The 19216-nt window shown below is 44.3% G+C and overlaps 1 protein-coding gene and 1 non-coding gene across 2 annotated transcripts; one reads left to right on the top strand and one right to left on the bottom strand.

The window, feature by feature from the left end:
- Nucleotides 1–73, bottom strand: trnak-uuu (transfer RNA lysine (anticodon UUU)). Its single transcript has one exon. It is a non-coding gene; the product is annotated as a tRNA-Lys (tRNA).
- Nucleotides 74–1665: 1592 nt separating this feature from the next.
- On the top strand, nt 1666–19209 carry LOC135245571 (calpain-2 catalytic subunit-like). Its single transcript, XM_064318692.1, has 21 exons — nt 1666–1996; nt 2844–2913; nt 8099–8217; nt 9241–9374; nt 9582–9750; nt 10119–10202; nt 10753–10838; nt 11171–11239; nt 11405–11565; nt 12801–12970; nt 13752–13763; nt 14550–14761; nt 15066–15102; nt 15190–15255; nt 15515–15572; nt 15661–15725; nt 16114–16182; nt 16757–16835; nt 17148–17264; nt 17856–17914; nt 18054–19209. The coding sequence occupies exons 1-21, from the start codon at nt 1760–1762 to the stop codon at nt 18075–18077; spliced, it is 2097 nt and encodes a 698-aa protein (XP_064174762.1). The 5' UTR covers nt 1666–1759; the 3' UTR covers nt 18078–19209.
- The last annotated feature ends 7 nt before the right edge of the window (nt 19210–19216 follow it).

Genomic DNA, 19216 nt, shown 5'->3' with positions numbered 1-19216 from the left:
CGCCCGAACAGGGACTTGAACCCTGGACCCTCAGATTAAAAGTCTGATGCTCTACCGACTGAGCTATCCGGGCTCTGGACAGTTATGCCGAGCACATTCCATTCATTCCGAACAGAATGGGCTTCTTTCATTCATGGAGTTTTATCAATAGCATGAACACGGAAAGGGCTTGGACTGCTGCCGCGGTTTTGATGTATCTATATCTTTGAAGCTTTAATGAGTGACTAACTATGTGGCAGGACACGATGTCAAGCTCTGGACAGAGCTGAAGTTTGTCAAACAATAGTTACCCTATGAGTTACCCGCGACATACAACCGCCGCTAGCAAATTGCGACCTCAGAACGTTGGCATGTCAGTGAACTATTGATTTGGGGAAGGAAGAGGGGTTGATTTAATTTGAGAACCTCCCTAAATAAATGTTAGCGACCCAAAAATCCACGGCTCGTGTTGGGTAAGAGAGGACACGTTGTGGTATTTTTCCAAACGCGGGACGAGCAAGGGGCCGTCAAATACCATTGAGTCCGTTAGAGAGCCGCACGGGTTTCACATTGTACTGACTGTTGAGGTCGAAACCTGCCGGTTGTCCAGCGCTGGAATGTACACAAACCCGCGTGAGCCGCCCAACTGTCAAAGCTATGACGGTCGCACGCAGCGGCTCATAACTGAAGAGTACAGATACCACCTGTAGGTGACGCTAGACGCTTTATCACTTACGCTCCACCCCATAGGCCCTATATGCATACATGCGATGCAGAAAGAACGCAAAACGACATAGATCCCGTCACAATATGACTGCAGAGGTTGCATGCACACAGAATCGCAGCTGCGACGGTTAAGCCAGCAACATACCAACGGAAAACTGAGACGAGTCGGTAATCCTACGGCTTGTCTCGAGTCGACACACAAACGCAAGCACCGATTCACACCACGAGAATATAGGCTACATACTGACCAGAACACTCTACCGGGATAAGCTCTAGTATTTTTTTTATCTGGAAACAAAGTGGCCACGATAACTGTCGGGGCGGACATAACCCACAGAGGCTACGTGTAAATTCATCCAAACATCGATTCAAGAGGGAATGCGTAGACCATGCCCTCTGTAGGAACTGCAGAAACACCTGAACTAGCCTACTTTATTAGGTAATTTTAACAAATTCATTTTGTAAGGCCACATATCATGTTATGATCAACATCGTTACCAGTGGGCTTGTTTGCATGTTACATCCATGCAGGCGGGTGCAGTAGATATCCGATTCATTTGTTTTGACAGACACAACTCGGTGAAGTCCCGGGTCATGCAGATAGTGAATTTGGAATACACGTATCTGTAGATGTAACCTTTGATCTAGTCGAATTTGTTTCTGCCTTGGCCTAGTCCACATTTTCGATAGTTTCACTTTTAAAAAAGGCCAACGTTTGTCAACAAAGTTACGCAGTGAATCCACAACGGCATTTAAACACTGTATGCATATGGCATGCTGTAATTAATGATTCTACTAACATTTCCCTGTAACTAGTTACACTTAGCGTGGAAATAGGATTTAAATGTGCTTAGGCTACTAAATCACATCACAGACCCGACATCTCTTCCTGTACCAAGAAGCGCAGCAAAAAAAAAAAAAAACTAGCAGGCGATGGCAGACCACGCCTGAAAAGTTAGGGGCGGAGTGAGGATGTAAGTTTTCAGTGTAAAAACTTCGGTGTATTTTAAGTGAACTGCTGTGCTGAGTTAGAGAAGGATAGCATTAGTCCGAAATGTCGGGGATTGCATCCGCTCTCGCCAAACAGAGGGCACGGGCTGCAGGCTTTGGTACCAACGCCAATGCTGTCAAATACTTGAACCAGGACTTCGAAGCGCTCAGGAGCCAGTGCCTGAGTAACGGCGTTCTATTTTCCGATCACAATTTCCCAGCTGCACCCGAGTCTTTGGGTTTCAAAGACCTTGGACCGCGTTCGCCTAAAACCAGAGGGGTCGAATGGAAAAGACCCGGGGTGAGTTTTTCTGTCCCACAGGTCACTGCTTTGAATCGTTATACGTGTAGTTTTGAGGTGAACACGTTCGTTATTGCCTGACACAGCAACAAAATTTGCGTTAAGGAATACACGCATGGGGGGGGGGGGTGCAGTAATCAGAGCAAAACTTGCGCAACAACAAAATACAGGCTAAGTTTGTGGTTTGTGAACTACAATAAGTTTAACATGATGAACGACACGCCTTTTTTAATACTGACGCCTTTTTTTTACCTGCATAACGGATACGTCGGGCCAGTTTGTAACTCATACACATAGTTCGTTCTTTTGGAATATGGTTACTCCGTGATAAAAACGGATTAAAAGCAAACGCCCTCCAAAACTGCAGTGCAGTTGGGCAGCCGTGAGACCCATGCTTCTGAGGCTGCTCGAGAGCCACTCGCGAGGAATCCAGCCTCGCACGTGTACCCGTACAACTTATTTTTAATTTACTGTAGCTTTATAGGGTGTGTGTTGATTTTAGTAAAATATTGGTTTGAAATGAAATAATCCAGTCAAATCAATTCCCGGAGGAAATCTGTCATTTTAGGCAAATGCGCAGTCAGCCAACGTTATAGGCTATAACTATGAATTATTAATAAACCAAACTTATTTTTGTACAGAACACAACTGTTATGTGGTGCTTGCTAAACAGTTGTAATTATAACTTAAGTTTATCACAATATTAAAAGGAAGCCAAGATGGAGTACTGGAATGGTTATACAACACCAATATCATAAATTGTAGAATGCTCATGTATGTGAAATAAAATACAATAGACCAGACACAGTTAAAGTGATAACTATCATTTTTAAATGTTGCCTTTTAGGAGTTATGCCGAAGTCCACAGTTCATCGTTGGAGGGGCCACCAGGACCGATATCTGTCAGGGAGCCCTTGGTAAGCCAAAACCACAAACATGGACTTTTCCTGACGAGAATCAGAAGCAGAAACCAATGTTCACCTCAGGGCCAGTGATCCACAGTCTTTTTAAAATCCTTCTGCCTGCTACAAATTTACTCCTGGAACCACAGGTAATTCTAGCTTGTGGCTGGTTAATGACTCCAGTTAATTAATGAACCAAGGCTGACACTGAAGGGGGGTGGGGGGTGGGGGGTTGAGAGACTGTGGATGTGTGTTCCTTCAGAAGCAGACGCTGTTTTAGAATGAATATTATCAGCACTCTGGGTTGAATGGACAACAGAGTAGAACAGAGTCGGTCTCATTCAGGAACACAGCGCAGCATTCTGAAGGGAAATTCCTCAACTTTTTAACTAAATTTAACTTGCCGACATTGAATGCAAATCATGCAAATACTTTGCATTTAAATGATTTAGCCTGACTGCCTTCTTTATATATATATATATATATATATATTATATATATTATATTATTATTTTTTTTTGTTGAATTACTAAGTGAAGTCATTGTGTTAAAGTAGGTTAGACAGTGCAACGCTTACCAGTGTTTGCACAATTTTTTTTATTGTGATTGTGAATGGCTGGCAGAAGGTGCTCGAACACAGGGTGTAACGCTCAATACAGTCCCCGAGGCAGGTGACAGTTGGACCCTGCCGGCCTGTCGTGGCTCAGAATCACATTCAAAGCGTGACAAGAGCTTTTGCTTGTCCAGGTTATGTTAATGTAGCTGGCTTTTTTTACGCAGTCATGGAGTGATGCACAGAACTGCGTCATACAAAAGGCAACAGGGAGGCTCGGCAGGAAGGTAAAAAACAAATAATAAACAGATCCTCTGGGAGGAGCTGAGTGGCAGCTAATCCTAACCCGACGCAGATAAACACAGAGAATGTTGACATACGAGCACAGAAAACCTGACTGTCCTGAGAAAGCCTTTAAGGAAAAAACAAACTCTTAAAAATAGGGGAAAAAAGTCATGAAAAAGCATCCAAAATCGGAGAAGTCCTTGGAAATTAGGCCCGATTTCTACCATTTTTAAGGAGACATTCTGCCAGAACAGGAGGGTGCACACCAGCACACCCACCCCCCCAAATATACACGTATTGAACACTTCCCTGCCAATGCAGTGTGTTTGCTTGGCTGCAGAGGCATAGTGCCAGAAAACTGCAATGTATGTGCAGCTGAAGCAGACTGCAGACTCTCAGTCAACCAGCACAGCCTAGAATTAGTGAACTAATTACCCAGGTAAACTTCAACATGTTCTTGATAGGTCTTATACCTGTGCTACCAACCCTGGTAAATTAAGCGTTATAACTCTTTGATATTCTGCTTAATATCAGTTTGAAGGTTATGACATCATACTCACTGTTACATTGTATTGTAAAGCTGTACCAGCTTTTTAATTTTTATTTTTGTTCATGTTCAGTATTCAGGATTGTTCCTTGATTAGTATTGGTTAATCAATTGAGAGATTTGAACTAACTGTTCCTTATTAGATTAAAAACCTCAAGGTTTCACAGAGTGAAACTGTGCTGGAAATGTGATTGATTGTCTGGGGTGGTACAGGAAACAGTTTGCTTTTCTCTAGTTTTTTTTTTTTTTTTGTAAACTATAATAACCGGACGGCAGTGAGAACAAAAGTGGAGGGCAAAAGTTTTGAGGGTGGTTATTGTTAGAATTTGACGGGTTTGCTGTACTATTCATAACAGAGCAGTTCTGGGGTGAATCAGGAGGTTGCAGGGTCAAATCCCAACTGAAGGACCTCTATAGTAACTCTGAGAGCAGAGCGCCTTCGATAGGTTACTGAAGGCATGCTTAAGCTATGTAAAATGAACTGAATAATGGCACTGGCTGAACAAGTCATTGCTTATGTTATATCCTCTCTCTAAGAATGTTTTTCCTGAGTTTCTGGAGTTTTGTGCAAAAATCATAAATGGAAAAAGAGATTTTTGTTTTTAAAGGGGGTGGGATGATGTACCATAGGAGCTACTTGACTTGACTCAGTTTAAAAAGGTTACAGGTCTGATTCTTTCAACTGTAACTATCACACAAACTTATTTTTTTGTTTCCAACATAATTCTGATTGGTAATAAGTTCAGATTTGTGTTGGAGCTGTATGTGTTTACTCACTGTTTTAGGTGTGCACTTTTAACTCCCTTAATGGAACACGTATACTTTCCGATCTTCCGTCTGTTGTGGCTCTTCCACATTATATGTCATATTGGGTATATTGGTTGCTTATTTATTGGTTTTGAGTATGTTGCCCTGAATAGTATGTCAGAACACATACTGTGGATTGTAGTTGTTTTTGTCCTTTTTGTACTAAAAAAAAAACAAGATGCAGTTTGTATGATGATTACTGTAGTTACGTGTTTTCTGAATTTATAGTCCAAATTGAATTCCTCCTAGATAGAGAAATTGTACACTCCCGACAAAATTGCAGACAAATGTAATTAGATTTGTGGGAGTGCCCTGGTGACTAATGATCAGCAGAGCTGGGTGTTGACAGAGTTCACTGCTAAATTATTGCGGGGCGGTGGCATCTGTAAACTTGCGCAACATACTTTACCTGGAATTCTTCAGCGAGTGCAACAGCAAAATGGATTTTACAACAAATGTTTAACCTTTAAAGTTAGTACACCCACTAAAAAATTAATGGTACGATCTGTGTAAATTTGCAAGTCACAGTAGCCACCGCTGAATATGTAAAGCTTCTCACTAAGACTTATAGGAATATTTTATAGACTTCATGCATTCGAATTTTAGAAGAATATACATGGTTAACAGTGTGGCATACCATAAGGAGGTCATGCTTCATTGGGGTGCCAGTGTTGAAGCTCTCTCAGTGTTAAAGCTCTTGGTGTTAATGCTGTCAACGTTGTGGAAGCTCTCTCAGTGTTAAAGCAAGCTCTCTTGGTGTTAAAGCAGTCAGTGTTAAAGCTTTCTTGGTGTCAAAGCTGTCAGTGTTATTGTAGCTCTCTCAGTGTTAATGCTGTCAGTGTTGTTGAAGCTCTCTCAGTGTTAAAGCTGTCTCAGTGTTAAAGTTTCTGTGTTAAGGCTCTCCTCCTGGGCCTTCTCAGTGTTATTTTCGGGGGGCTTGTGGGTTTCTTAAACAGAAGAGAGCCCCATCCGTCTGCAGAAAAGCTCTCATTCCCACTACCAGCCGGAACAAAAGGGAGGCGTCTCTCCTCTGTGAGTTCAGCTGGTCCTCGCAGCTGCGTGTAATATGATCCAATCGCACGGACTCCTAATATGTAAAAGATGTGGTGTGCAGATCCGGACTGGTCCCCCTAGCCTTGTTTAAAGGGGACACCATGAGAATACGCGAAGGAAATGTACTCTTGCGGTTCTCTTGTCAGGGCACAGAGCCCAAACCAGCCCTCTCTGTCTCCCATTAAAGGCCTGCTCGCGTACCTGCTGCTTATTATTATAACAGGCGAGCATGGCGGTCTCCTCCGAAATACAGCGGTTACTGCTGTAGTCACAGAAGTGAACTGAACACCGCCAGGAGCTCGTGAACCAGTTTTTTTTGCCGACTGTTACCCACCAGCCGCTGGCATGAAGAAAGGGGATTAGATTAGATCACATGAAGTGTCTGTCGATACAGATCTGTGGTTCTCCTTTGTTCCTGTTTCTGACGCTTTGCCCCTCACATGTGCGTGCGCTCGCAATAAAGCGCTAGACGTGCTACAGACCTACTGCGGCTTTAACTTCCTTATTGTGAAACGCACAGCGGGGAGACAGGCATACCCTGGCCTTACACACACTGCTGCAGGCACAGGGGCCTGTACCACGGAGCATGAATACTGAGTTAACTGGATAACTGCATTGAGTAAAACCCAGAACAGCTCTTCTTACTTCAGTCCAGGTTTTGGACATATCTAGTTAACTCCACTATTCCTGCTTCGTGATACAGGCCCCAGAATGGCCTGTTTCATCAAACCACAATGCAAATAGATCCTTGCATCCGGCCATTTGTTTGGAATTTGCCACCTCACTGCACGTAGAGGGGTGTGTCAGTGAAACTGTGAGGTGTGTGAAAGCGTGCTTCGGGTCTGTGCTGCTGTGGGTCTGTGCTGCAGATCTGTACTACGGGTCTGTGCTGCTGTGAGCCTATGCAGCCAGTCTGAGCAGTGAGCCTGTTCTGTGGGTGTGTGCTGCAGGTCTGTACTATGGGTCTGTGCTGCAGGTCTGTACTATGGGTGTGTGCTGTGGGTCTGTGCTGCAGGTCTGTACTATGGGTCTGTGCTGTGGGTCTGTGCTGCAGGTCTGTACTATGGGTGTGTGCTGTGGGGCTGTGCTGCAGGTCTGTACTATGGGTCTGTGCTGTGGGTCTGTGCCGCAGGTCTGTACTATGGGTCTATGCTGCTGCCTGTGGGCTGGCAGGAAGTAGAGTCTAGCAGCTGAGTGGGTGACTCATCTTCACTGGCCTGTGGGACTGAGGCAGACTCTGTTCTTTATTCTTTCAGTTTCTCTGGGTTAATCTGAGTTACGAAATGCCCCACCACCCGCTCAAGAAAACAGAGGCGGGACTCTGTGTTTAGAGGATTCTCTCCAAACGTTCATGTGGGTGTTTCTCAGTGACTGTGTGAAACGGCACTATAAATGGTAGTGCAGGGTTCTCCAGCTAACACTTCCTGGTGGCCATATTTTGCGTATGGAAAAAAAAAATTCCTTAATATTTTTCCAGGCGCTGATAATGAAACGTATGAATAGGATGCATCAAATACGTGTGTTAGCATAGCAGAGGCTATCTTCTAGCATGTACAGTTATTACTTATTATTCTCAGTGTGAGGTGCACTGACACGGTGTAGATATAGCCCTGGACTCAGTCAGAGCACAGAGCTTCAGCTGAGTGACCAATAAACGGCCACATTCCTTTAGCGTGATTCGAGATGGAGGGGAACAGGCGAGGTTTTTGCTGTCTAAGGGCTTTACGGAGCCCAGCAGGGTTAGCTCTCAGCAGGCATGTTCAAACCTGAATAAAAGGGAGAAACACAAATATATGATTACCCACGTGAGCCCAGAAAACATTACGCCAAGTCCAGGTACTGCCTCGGGTAAACTGAATCACCCTCCTGGCTGGGAAAGTTGAAAAGTCAGAAGTGTGAGGTGGCACAGGGTTTATGGGGCCCTGAAATATTGACCTTTCTCTCTGATTTCCCAGGTGACTGCTGGCTCCTGGCTGCCATTGCATCTCTCACCCTGAATGAAGATGTGCTGGCCAGGGTTGTCCCCAGTGGACAAGGATTTGGGGGCGACTATGCTGGCATTTTTCACTTCCAGGTAAAAATGGATCGTCAAATCTTGAGCATATTTTTCAAAGTTCTGTATTTTACCAGTGGAGAAAAAGCATGAAAGGCAGTTTGATCACCCTAAGCAAAAGGTCTCTTGGAGACTTGAGACTGATTAAATCGAGTAGCTGTTTTGTCCACGGTTACTGTTACACATATACTATCCCAGCATGCACTGCTCAGCTACGTTTCTACTCCCTGCCTGAAACTGTGAACATGTTAATCGATACACAGAGGCAATTGATTGGTATTATTATGTTATGAAATACACAAAACAATACATATTAACAAGATGTGAAGAGGATAGTGAAACAATTCACATATTGGCAGATATATAAATTATTAAATATATTTAACATTTTCCAAAAAGTCCATGTGTGTAAAATATATAACAATATATTTACTCTTCACAATAGCAAAAGGTACAGTTGGCCCTTTCATATATGAGCTGTACTCCTTTGTTCAATACTAAGTAATCTCTTTTAGATCTAGGAAATTCTCCAAAGATGTAATGTTGTGCAAGAGCAAAGGCTCAAGGGTTTTGTAGTGGGTGATGAGTCTGTATGTGCCCTCGCACACAGGAAAAGCCTGTTTGTGTCCACAGCACAAACCAAACACCAGCCTCCTTACATGACTCTGTTTCAGGTGGAGTGATTTAAGGAAATGCTGGAGAGGAACATTTGTGAGAATCTAATAAGACAGCTTGACACTGCGATGAGGCCTCAAGCCTAAGTTCTTCAGAAGGCCTAATTAGCTTGTTTGCTCGCTCTAGAGTGTACGCCTTTAGGCGTCTGTGCTAATTCCGGGTGTTCATTACTGATCTTGGTTGCTTGAAAAGCACTTGAAAAGAGGTGGAGTGACTCTCGTGGTTCATACGTTCACTTTTACTTTAGCCTGCGTCTGCTTGCTCCCAGTGCCAGGGTTTGCTTGGGCCTTGGGAACGTAGCATCAGGTAGTTTCAACAAACGACGGACGCTGTGTTTCTTTTCAATCTCTCCTGCCCTTTCGTTCCCAGTTCTGGCAGTTTGGAGAATGGGTGGACGTGGTGATCGACGACAAGCTGCCCAGCAAAGACGGAGAGCTGCTGTTCGTCCACTCGGCCGAGGGCTCTGAGTTCTGGAGCGCCCTGCTGGAGAAGGCCTATGCTAAGTGGGTATTTGTCAGAGCACCTTTTCAAACACACTGCAGTGTTCAATACAGCTGGGTTCAATACTTCCCTACTTCACTTTAAAGCTTGGTTCAGCTCTTCCCTACTTAACCTTCAAAGCTGGGGTCAGCACTGTTATTAGCCAAACCTCAGGTTGTTTCCGGTGCCACTGAAGGTCAGCTAACTGAGGCCGACTGTTTCTCCTCCAGAATTAACGGCTGCTACGAAGCCCTCTCTGGGGGTTCCACCACCGAGGGCTTCGAGGATTTCACGGGTGGGATCGCGGAGAGCTACGAGCTGAGAAAAGCCCCATCCAACTTTTTCCAGATCATCAAGAAAGCCCTTGATTCAGGAGCTTTGCTGGGCTGCTCCATCGATGTAAGGGTCTAGCTCTCTCTTCCTGTCTCATTGTGATGTCACTTTCTCCACTGAGATGTCAGTTCCTCCATTCTGTCATATCAAATTATTGACCTCCGGTTAAAGCCCACATTCAATTCAAAATATTTATTTGTTTTCTCAAACCTTTTTCTGTTGTTAGTCCTATAATTTAATATTTATAACAGAAATAGCAACCCAAAGACCCCTGCTGCATGTCTTCATGCAGCACTCCTCTTTGCTAAAGGTTAAAATTTCCGCCACCTTTTCAATGAATGACCAAGGGCCAGTTCCTGAAGCCTTTGATACTTAAAGTAAAGCATTTCCCAGCATGCCTTGCCAGAGTTGCAGCTGCGTCTCGTCCCTCTCAGATCACGAGTGCGTCGGATTCCGAAGCGGTGACCCGTCAGAAGCTGGTGAAAGGACACGCCTACTCCCTCACAGGAGCTGTGGAGGTATGAGGCGCCCGCATGTTCCTCAGGCTGTGACATCATCGATTCACATGCTTCTGCATGTTCGCACCACCCGATGAGCTGAAATCTATTGACTGTATTCCTTATTCTTAATATTCTGTAATGTTTACATAATTTGTAAAGTGGGATGGATTGTAAGGTAGAGCTATGTAAAGTGAGCTCGTGTGAAATTCAGAAATTTAATGTTTTTATGAATGTACATTTTTAGGTGTTTTCTCTGTGATATTTGGTATATGAGGGCTGCCCAACCCTGTTCCTGGAAATTTTCATTTCAACCCAATATTGGCACAGCTGATTCCACGAACTGGCTGCTCAATGTGATCTCTAGCCGTTGAATGACGTGTGCTTTGTTTGTGCTTTGTTAGTGTAAACCTACACAACAATATCTCTCCAGGAACAGGGTTGGGCAGCTTTGTGGTATATGCTGTGTGGTGTTGTGCATTCCTTTTTAAGTGAGCCAGTATCATACAGTTTTCCATCTTATACTAATGCATAATAAAATGCTTTTTTAAAATTTGAATTTGAATGTCAGTTGGCTTACCGGGGCCGTATGCAGAAGCTTGTCAGAGTTCGGAACCCCTGGGGGCAGGTGGAGTGGACCGGAGCCTGGAGCGACAGGTGTGTGTGTGTGTGTGTATGGAAGGGAAGTTGCTGAGGGGGTTTTCCTAAAACTTGAAGCATCAACAATCAGTCTACTAATTAATGTAGCGCTTGGGAGAGTGGGTGGGTAGGTGCTGGTTTGGGATGGTGCGGGTGGGGGGGAGGTGCTGGTTTGGGACAGGGAGAGTTGGTGGGTAGGTGCTGGTTTGGGACAGGGTGGGTGGGTAGGTGCTGGTTTTTAGGTGCTGGTTTGGGACAGGGTGGGTGGCTTGGTGCTGGTTTGGGACAGGGTGGGTGGGTAGGCTCTGGTTTTTGCGTTTTTCTGACTCATGTGCTGCCTCTCTGTACAGCTCCCGCGAGTGGGACGAAATTCCAGCGGGCGAGCGTCCGAACGCCAACGCAGAGGACGGAGAGTTCTGGTAGGATGATCTTGCTCTTAGGATTTTATCCAACTGTCGATCAGACTACAGACCCGACACTTGACACATTCACACACAAGAATAGGTGACGCCCAAATGATCAGGGTGTGTCTGAAACTCAGTCCAGATCTGCTGGGTTTTGCTCTTTTCCCTGGTCGGTTGCAGGATGTCTCTGGAAGAGTTCATGAGGCAGTACTCGCGTGTGGAGATCTGCACCCTGACGCCGGACGCACTGACCAGCGACGGCTACAAACCCTGGAGCACCTGCAAATTCGATGGCAGCTGGAGGAGAGGCTCCACGGCGGGAGGCTGCAGGAACAACCCCTGTGAGAGCCCGCCCCCCAACACGCTACCGCGAACAGGCTACTGCCCAACACGCTACTGCCCAACATGCTTCTGCCCTACACGCTACCGCAGACACGCTACTGTGATCACGCTACTGCCCAACATGCTACCACAAACACACTACTGCCAAACACGCCACCGGAAACACTATTACCCAACAACACAGCTCTTTAAACACGCTATCGTGCCAAACCCTGTTGCAAACAAGCTACCATAGACACACTGCACCCGACACGTTACATGCTATTAGCCAACACTCTACACAAAATACGGTACCATAAACACAGCTCTGGCCAACACACTGCCAACAGGCTACCATAAATATGCTACTACCCAGCACTTTACTAGTTACATGCTACTACCCAACGCAATAACCGCCCCACTAAGTCTGATGAAATAGGAGAGCTACACAATCGCGAGTAATTTAAACCACGCTTTGCACAGCCGTTGTGCGTGTGCAGTCTGAGCAGCTCAGATGCAAATCCGCGTTCTCCTGCTGAACGGCGGCGCCTGCAAGCGTGAGAAAAAGCGCAGTGTCTCTCTCCTCCTCCTGCGCTTACCCGCTCAGTGCAGGTGTGAGAAAATGGCTGTGCTGCGGGTCCTCTGCCTCTGTCATGCCTAACCGTCAGAGTGACTCTGCCCTATCCGGTGGGGATTACGAAAACGCGCCCGCCTATCGCTTGCGGTGTGGATACTGAAGCGAGATCGCTCGATATGCTCTTCCGTGCTCGACATGCATGGGCTGGTCTAGACTCAATTTGTGACAATCAAATGAGTAACTGTAATTACACGCTAGTTTAGGCAGGTTTGCCTGCGAATTACACGCCAGTAACCCTCCAGCAAATGGAGTGTTGGTGTGTTAGGGATGCACTGCAGTTATGCTCATCTGAATGAAGCTCATTGGAATGTCTGCGTTTTGGGCAGTTGGTAAAAGCCCACAATGAGCACAGTTAGCACCCCAAAGACTGGCCCACTGTAAACCTGCATGCCCCCTCCCCCCCCCCCCCAACGGGCTCAGGCCAATCAGCCATGGTTCTTCAGCTCTCTGCTACATGAAGTGAAATATATGTCCATCGATCAAGCAATGCTACCTCTCCTGTAGTTCTGTGTAGCCCACAGGGTGTTAAATAGTCACTGGTAAAACGAAATTGTTGATTTGATGCATTGCTGATTTGATGCATTCCTGGTTCATGGCCACGCGTGTCCTCCCACGCAGACACGTTCTGGATGAATCCCCAGTTTGTGATAAAGCTGGACGAGGAGGATGACGATCCGGATGACAATGAGGTGGGCTGCAGCTTCGTGGTGGGCCTGATCCAGAAGAACCGGCGCCGTCTGAGGAAAATGGGGGAGGACATGCACACCATCGGCTTTGCCATCTACGAGGTGAGAACAGCGTCCCCCTCTTCCACTCCCACCGTGCTTTCAGATACACTGCTACACCCCCCTAAACCCTGCTTTCAGATACACCTCTACACCCCCCTAAACCCTGCTTTCAGATACACCTCTACACCCCCCTAAACCCTGCTTTCAGATACACCGCTACACCCCCCTAAACCCTGCTTTCAGGTACACCGCTACACCCCCCTAAACCCTGCTTTCAGATACACCGCTACACCCCCCTAAACCCTGCTTTCAGATACACCTCTACACCCCCCTAAACCCTGCTTTCAAATAAACATCTACACCCCCCTAAACCCTGCTTTCAAATAAACATCTACACCCGCCAACCCCACTTTCAGATACATCTCTACCCAAATATCAATGCAAATGGAGATATTTCTTAAGGCTAAAGTCACTGAACCAGTTGCACATTTGACTTCAGCAACTGTGCTGGAAAAATGTCCCTGTGTGAGCAGTTACGCCACCTCTGGGAGACACGCTGGCGGGTGTAATCACTGCTGTTCGGGTCACTGGTAGATTTGGCTCTTGTGACATTAAACACAGGTTCCTAACCACTGTTAAACTGCATACCAGCAATTCAGTGTTGAGTACTGGTCCATCTCGGCTGCCGCTTAATTTATACATGAACTATTGAAGTTCCCACGTTTTTAGATATATATTCCACTGGTGGGTTTCTCAGTGGACATGCAAACTGTTGGATGCTGTATTTTTTATGTGTCAAATGAATCAAGTGTTTTTTTCTTTTTTTTGTGTTGTGTTTCAGGTTCCAGAACAGGTGAGCTGGTGATCATGTGACCAGAGGGGAGAGGGTGGAAAAGCACACTGTAGCTGCAGAACGTCAGGCAGATGGAACAATGCTATCATTCATTTTTATACACTACTTTGAAAATAATTCATTTTAGCAAAACACTTTTTAAATTCCCTGTCTTGGGGATCCTGCCTTATATCGATGGTGTGTGTGACTGTATCGTTGTCATTAGCAAATACTTACGTGTCCTTGAATATTGATTTCACAGAAGTTGTGCCTGGCGATTAATGCGTATAGAACTGTTGCAGATTTTAACTGAAAGGAAGTGAGTAGTGAGTAATTGTACAGGATTCTTTACACTCACCAGATGCTTGGTTCCCTGTGCTGTTAAAATGGGGAAGTACTTGCCAGGCTTATGGAGCAGTCTAAGGTCTCCAACCCCCCCCACCCCCCTCGCTGTGTTTCATGATGCAGTATATGAATATTCATTAAGGAGGCATGGCCAAGTCCAGTGTTATGGCCATGGCTGTTCTGTACTGTAATACAGCAGCATAACCTGCTGAATCCAAAAACTCCTGTAGTTAAGCAGCAGAGGGAGGGAACTCAGGAGCAAAGTGTCTGGTGTGAATCTGCGGTATAGCAGGAGTGGAGTATCTAGTGCATGTGTGGAATCTGTGGTATTGTAGGAGCTGAGTATCTAGTGCGTGTGTGGAATCTGTGGTATTGCAGGAACTGAGTAGCTAGTGCATGTGTGCAATCTGTGGTAGAGGCCGCTGTGACTGTGTGTTGCTGATGGCTTCCTTTTCTGGCCAGTTCCACGGACAGAGAGAGGTCCACCTGGATAAGAACTACTTCCTGACCCACGCTCAGAAGGCCCGGTCCGAGACCTTCGTCAACCTGCGGGAGGTCAGCACGCGCTTCAAAATGCCCGCCGGGGAGTACCTGATCGTGCCCTCCACCTTCGAGGCTCACAAGGACGGCGACTTCTGTCTGCGTGTTTTCTCCGAGAAACAGCATGAAACACAGTAATCCCTCCATCCCGCCATTCTGTCTCAGCCTGCCTTGCCTGTTCATTTTTTACATGGTGCAGTACAGTGGTTAGGGGATCGGATTTGTAATTTGGAGGTTGCGGGTTTGAAACCATCAAAAGCAAAGCAAAAGCATCAGACTTTGCTATTGTTGAATTTACATTAAACATTAAAGATGTAAAAAGCGGTAATTTACTGGTGGACTTTGTGGCTCTGACATGCATATGGACTTTGAGCACATTTGTATCTCTGCAAGAAGACTGGCATGCATTTATTTGTTTTGTTTGATTCTGGTGTTTAGACACTGCGACGACCCAATTGATGCACAGCTGGACGATGTAAGAAACCTGCCCTCTTCTTGGTTGCTGCTTTTTAGTTTATGCCCGATGTGGAGTTTGCTTTTAACTGCATTCCTTATTCTTCAGGAGGTGGTGTCTGATGCAGAGGTGGATTCTGGATTTAGGGGTTTGTTCGTGAAGCTTGCAGGAGCCGTAAGTGCTGCGCACATTTACGTCTAACTGGAGAGATTTTACAGCGTATGTCAGACCCACATTCATCTATCCACATTAATAACCGTTGTAGTGATTCCATCTTAACATATTTAAATCCAAAGACTCCAAATGAGTTGTAGATGGATATGTTGGGAGGATGGAACCTCCCAGCGCTATAATTTGAATAGTTTTGAATGTTCCATAAATTTTGCATACATAAAATTTCCCCAAGCCCGATTCGTGTTTTTCATATTTGCAGGATATGGAGATTTCCGCAGTGGAGCTACAAACCATCATGAATAAAATTGTCGCAAAAAGTAGGCATCAGTTTTCTTTCCTCCCTTTTAAAACGACATTACCATAGCAACGCAAGCAGCGTTTGACCCGCCCTTGTTTCCCAAACAGGAACTGACATCAAAACTGACGGCTTCAGCCTGGAAACCTGCAGAGTCATGGTTAACGTCATGGACGTATCCTTCACGTGGAAAGACGGTTCACTCCGACCAAACTCAGTCGTGATCACAGAACATAGAACATTCTGTGGTTATGATTGAACCTATGTCTAAGCACGTACAAGTGATGCACTGCACATATGTAGACATATTCAATTCTTACCTGTGTAAAATCACAATGGGGTGGGGTGGGGTGGGGGGGCGGGGGTGATGGTTGACATAGCTTACTGCACATGCTTCTGCTGCTGCCACCTTCAAGAGGAGGAGTGTTGAGCCGCGCTTATAATCTCTTGGCAGTGATGTTGTTCTCAGACTGCAGAAGCTAATGAAGGGTATACCAGTGGTGATGATGAACTGTTACCTGTTTCATGGCTTTACAAGGGGGTTTCCCATAACTCTTCTGTAGGACAGTGGAAATGGCAAACTGGGACTGGGAGAGTTTGCCACACTGTGGAAGAAAGTACAGAAATACCTTGTAAGACACCTCACCTGTATCAGCTTATTACATTGGTTTAATATTTTGTTATATATACATGAAACCAAATACTATTATATGCGTACACACACCTGTATGTACCTGACTCTGTGTGTGTGTGTTCTTTTAATGTTGGATTATGAACTCTCTATGATCCATGGAATGCATTAATTCCCTTTTAGTTTAGATTGTGGAAATCCATTGATTTAAAAGACTATTCACATATTTAGAAATGAGCTGGATGATTGTATCTGTGGCATGATTATTTACCAGTGTTTATGTATTTAAGAAGTTAAGTTGTAATGTGTTTATGTATTTAATAGATTAAGGTATAATGTGTTTGTGTATTTAATAGATTAGGTGTAATGTGTTTATGTATGTAATAGATTAAGGTATAATGTATTTGTATATTTAATATATTACAGTGTAATGTGTTTATGTATTTAATAGATTAGGTGTAATGTGTTTATGTATGTAATAGATTAAGGTATAATGTATTTGTATATTTAATATATTACGGTGTAATGTGTTTATGTATTTAATAGTTTAAGGTGTAATGTGTTTATGCTCTCAGGGTATCTACAAGCATAATGACCTGGATGGATCAGGCACTATGAGCACCCCAGAGATGCGCGTGGCTCTAAAGGAGGCAGGTGTGTGTGGCTAAAGAGAGGGGTCTTTCACTTAAAGGGAGGGAGAATTCACTTAAAAGAGAGGGGTCTTTCACTTAAAGGGAGGGAGAATTCACTTAAAGGGAGGGATCATCCACTTAAATGGGAGGGATCATTCATTTAAGGGAGAGATTATCAACTTGAAAGTGCAGGATTGTTCACGTACAGGATCATTAATTATATTTCACTCTGAGTTTATAGGGTTTGAGTTTGTGGTGCTTTTCTCTTGGGTTATAGTTCACTATCAGTCTAAATTTGTTGGTGTTCGGGTGCTAACCTTTGTGTTTACTGCAGGTTTCACGTTGAACAATAGCATATTCCAGGTCCTGGTGGCTCGGTACGCGGAGACAGACATGACTATCGACTTCGACAACTTTGTGGGCTGTCTGATGCGCCTGGAGATGATGTTCAGTAAGAGAGTTTCTCTGTGATGTTCAGTAAAAGAGTTTTTGGATGCTCATGTTTACTGATAATTTTAATGTGATCACCAAGAGAGTCTGATCTGAGTCTGATCTCCCATTTAACAAGAGTTTCTGAGACGTTAAGAGAGTTTCTGATGTTCAGTAAGAGTTACTCTGATTTTCAGTAACAGGGTGTCTGTGATGTTCAGTAACAGGGCTTTCTGTGATGTTCAGTAAGAATTTCTGTGATGTTCAACAAGAGCATTTGTGATATTCAGTGATAGAGTTTCTGAGATTTTGTCATGTCATGCTAGGATGTTTTTGTGTCATGCTAGGAGGTTTCTCATTGGAAACGGTCAGCTGAACTGAGCTGGATAAATAATGAACACCATTTGGTTGAAAACTATTATGCAGATGGATTGTGTAGAATAGTAGGAATATGATTGTGGGCTTCTTTACAGTTCTTTACATTTTTTTTTGGCTGTTGATATTTGGGTTCACTCCTGTGAAAGTACTGGGAGCAGCTGTAGTTTTAATGTGGGTTTTTACCATAGGTATTCAGCCTGAAGCTAATTCTCCACTACCTCTCTCTTCTCTATAGGACTTTTTAAGAAGACCGACATTGATAACAGCGGCTCCATAGAGCTGAACTTCCATCAGGTGAGACTGTGCAGAAAATGACTGACACAGAGGTGCTGCTGGTGGGCGGAGTCAGGCAGGCCCTGTATTGAGCTGCTGCTTTGTGAATGACCTTGTTCACAACCAATAATTCATCATCTGGCTTTTCTTTCTGTTCCAGTGGCTGATGTTTACTATGATCTAGAAGGCCTCTGCAAGTCTTCAACTGAAAACCACTGTACAGCCTGACAAGTATACACGCATATGGGTCTAAGTGAACAGTATTTTTTTAATTGTTTTTAACACATTTTGTATACCTTTGAATCTTAAATGCTGCGTGGTATTATATATTATGTCTTGTGTGGAGGAAACCATAGCAATAAATTTGCCACAACCACTTTGTAAGTTGTTGTTGAATTAAATGTTTTTGTCAGGTGGGGGTGTGGGTTAACAGCCATTTTAGGAACTTCTGATATTGGCATAAAGGTGATTTATTTTGATCTCCGGCCCAATTTATGTTGGATTGTGGTAGCAACCATAGCATAAACATTCTTTAGATGTTGCCCATCCGTCTGATAAGTGTGCTGAAATGTGGAGTTTATCATGCGTGATTTCGGAATTGCACAAAATTTTAGAATATCTTTTGGGCTGTCATGCCATTTCCAAGTTCTGAGAACATGTGTTGTTTGTAACCAGGGCTAGTAAAAAAGAGACAAGTTGGTGGTAGTCACCTTACTTGGGGAAAAAAGCAGTAAAAGGACCTGAACCAATCACAGAGAACATTGGTGACATCCAACTGGAGACCATTGACAGTGATTGGTGATGTTGTCTGGCTCCTTCGTGGTAATTACCACAGAGATCTTCGAAATAAAAATATGAAGTATCCACAAATCACAGTGATGATATCTATGGTGGTGAGCGTATTCTTTTCCTGATTAACAATGTTATCTTCCTTTTCCTTCTTTTCCACTTTTTAGAAACTGGGATAGAGTCCTGATTTTTTTTGACTGTTTTCTGCATTTTGTACTTAATATTTTAAAACCATAAGTGGCTCAATGCCACACGCTGTTTCATGGTGACAACATTCTTCTAAAATAAAATTTTAGAATATTGATTTAGAGACAACATTGCCAGTGAAATCTGTGACCTCTTTAAACTCAGATCAGTGAGAATATAAAGTTACAACATCTTAAATTCTCGTTGATTTCCTTTCCTGTTGTACCCAAGTGTCTCATGATTGCTATGTCTCTCATTTCCTTATCAGAGCCTCATGTGAGAAATGGCCACTGGTCTGGAAGGTAAACTGTTCAATGAAATAAACCTGACATAAGGAAACATTTTTAA

The sequence above is a fragment of the Anguilla rostrata genome, chromosome 2 (assembly GCF_018555375.3).
Source record: "Anguilla rostrata isolate EN2019 chromosome 2, ASM1855537v3, whole genome shotgun sequence".
NCBI classification, from domain to species: domain Eukaryota; kingdom Metazoa; phylum Chordata; class Actinopteri; order Anguilliformes; family Anguillidae; genus Anguilla; species Anguilla rostrata.
This window is presented reverse-complemented; position numbering and strand designations above follow the sequence as displayed.

Coding starts and splice junctions, on each gene's coding strand:
- LOC135245571 (XM_064318692.1), top strand. CDS start 1,760: ATGTCGGGGATTGCATCCGCTCTCGCCAAACAGAGGGCACGGGCTGCA. Junction 14,762..15,065: donor GAGAAACAGCATGAAACACA/GTAATCCCTCCA, acceptor TCTGGTGTTTAG/ACACTGCGACGACCCAATTG. Junction 16,836..17,147: donor CGTGGCTCTAAAGGAGGCAG/GTGTGTGTGGCT, acceptor TGTTTACTGCAG/GTTTCACGTTGAACAATAGC.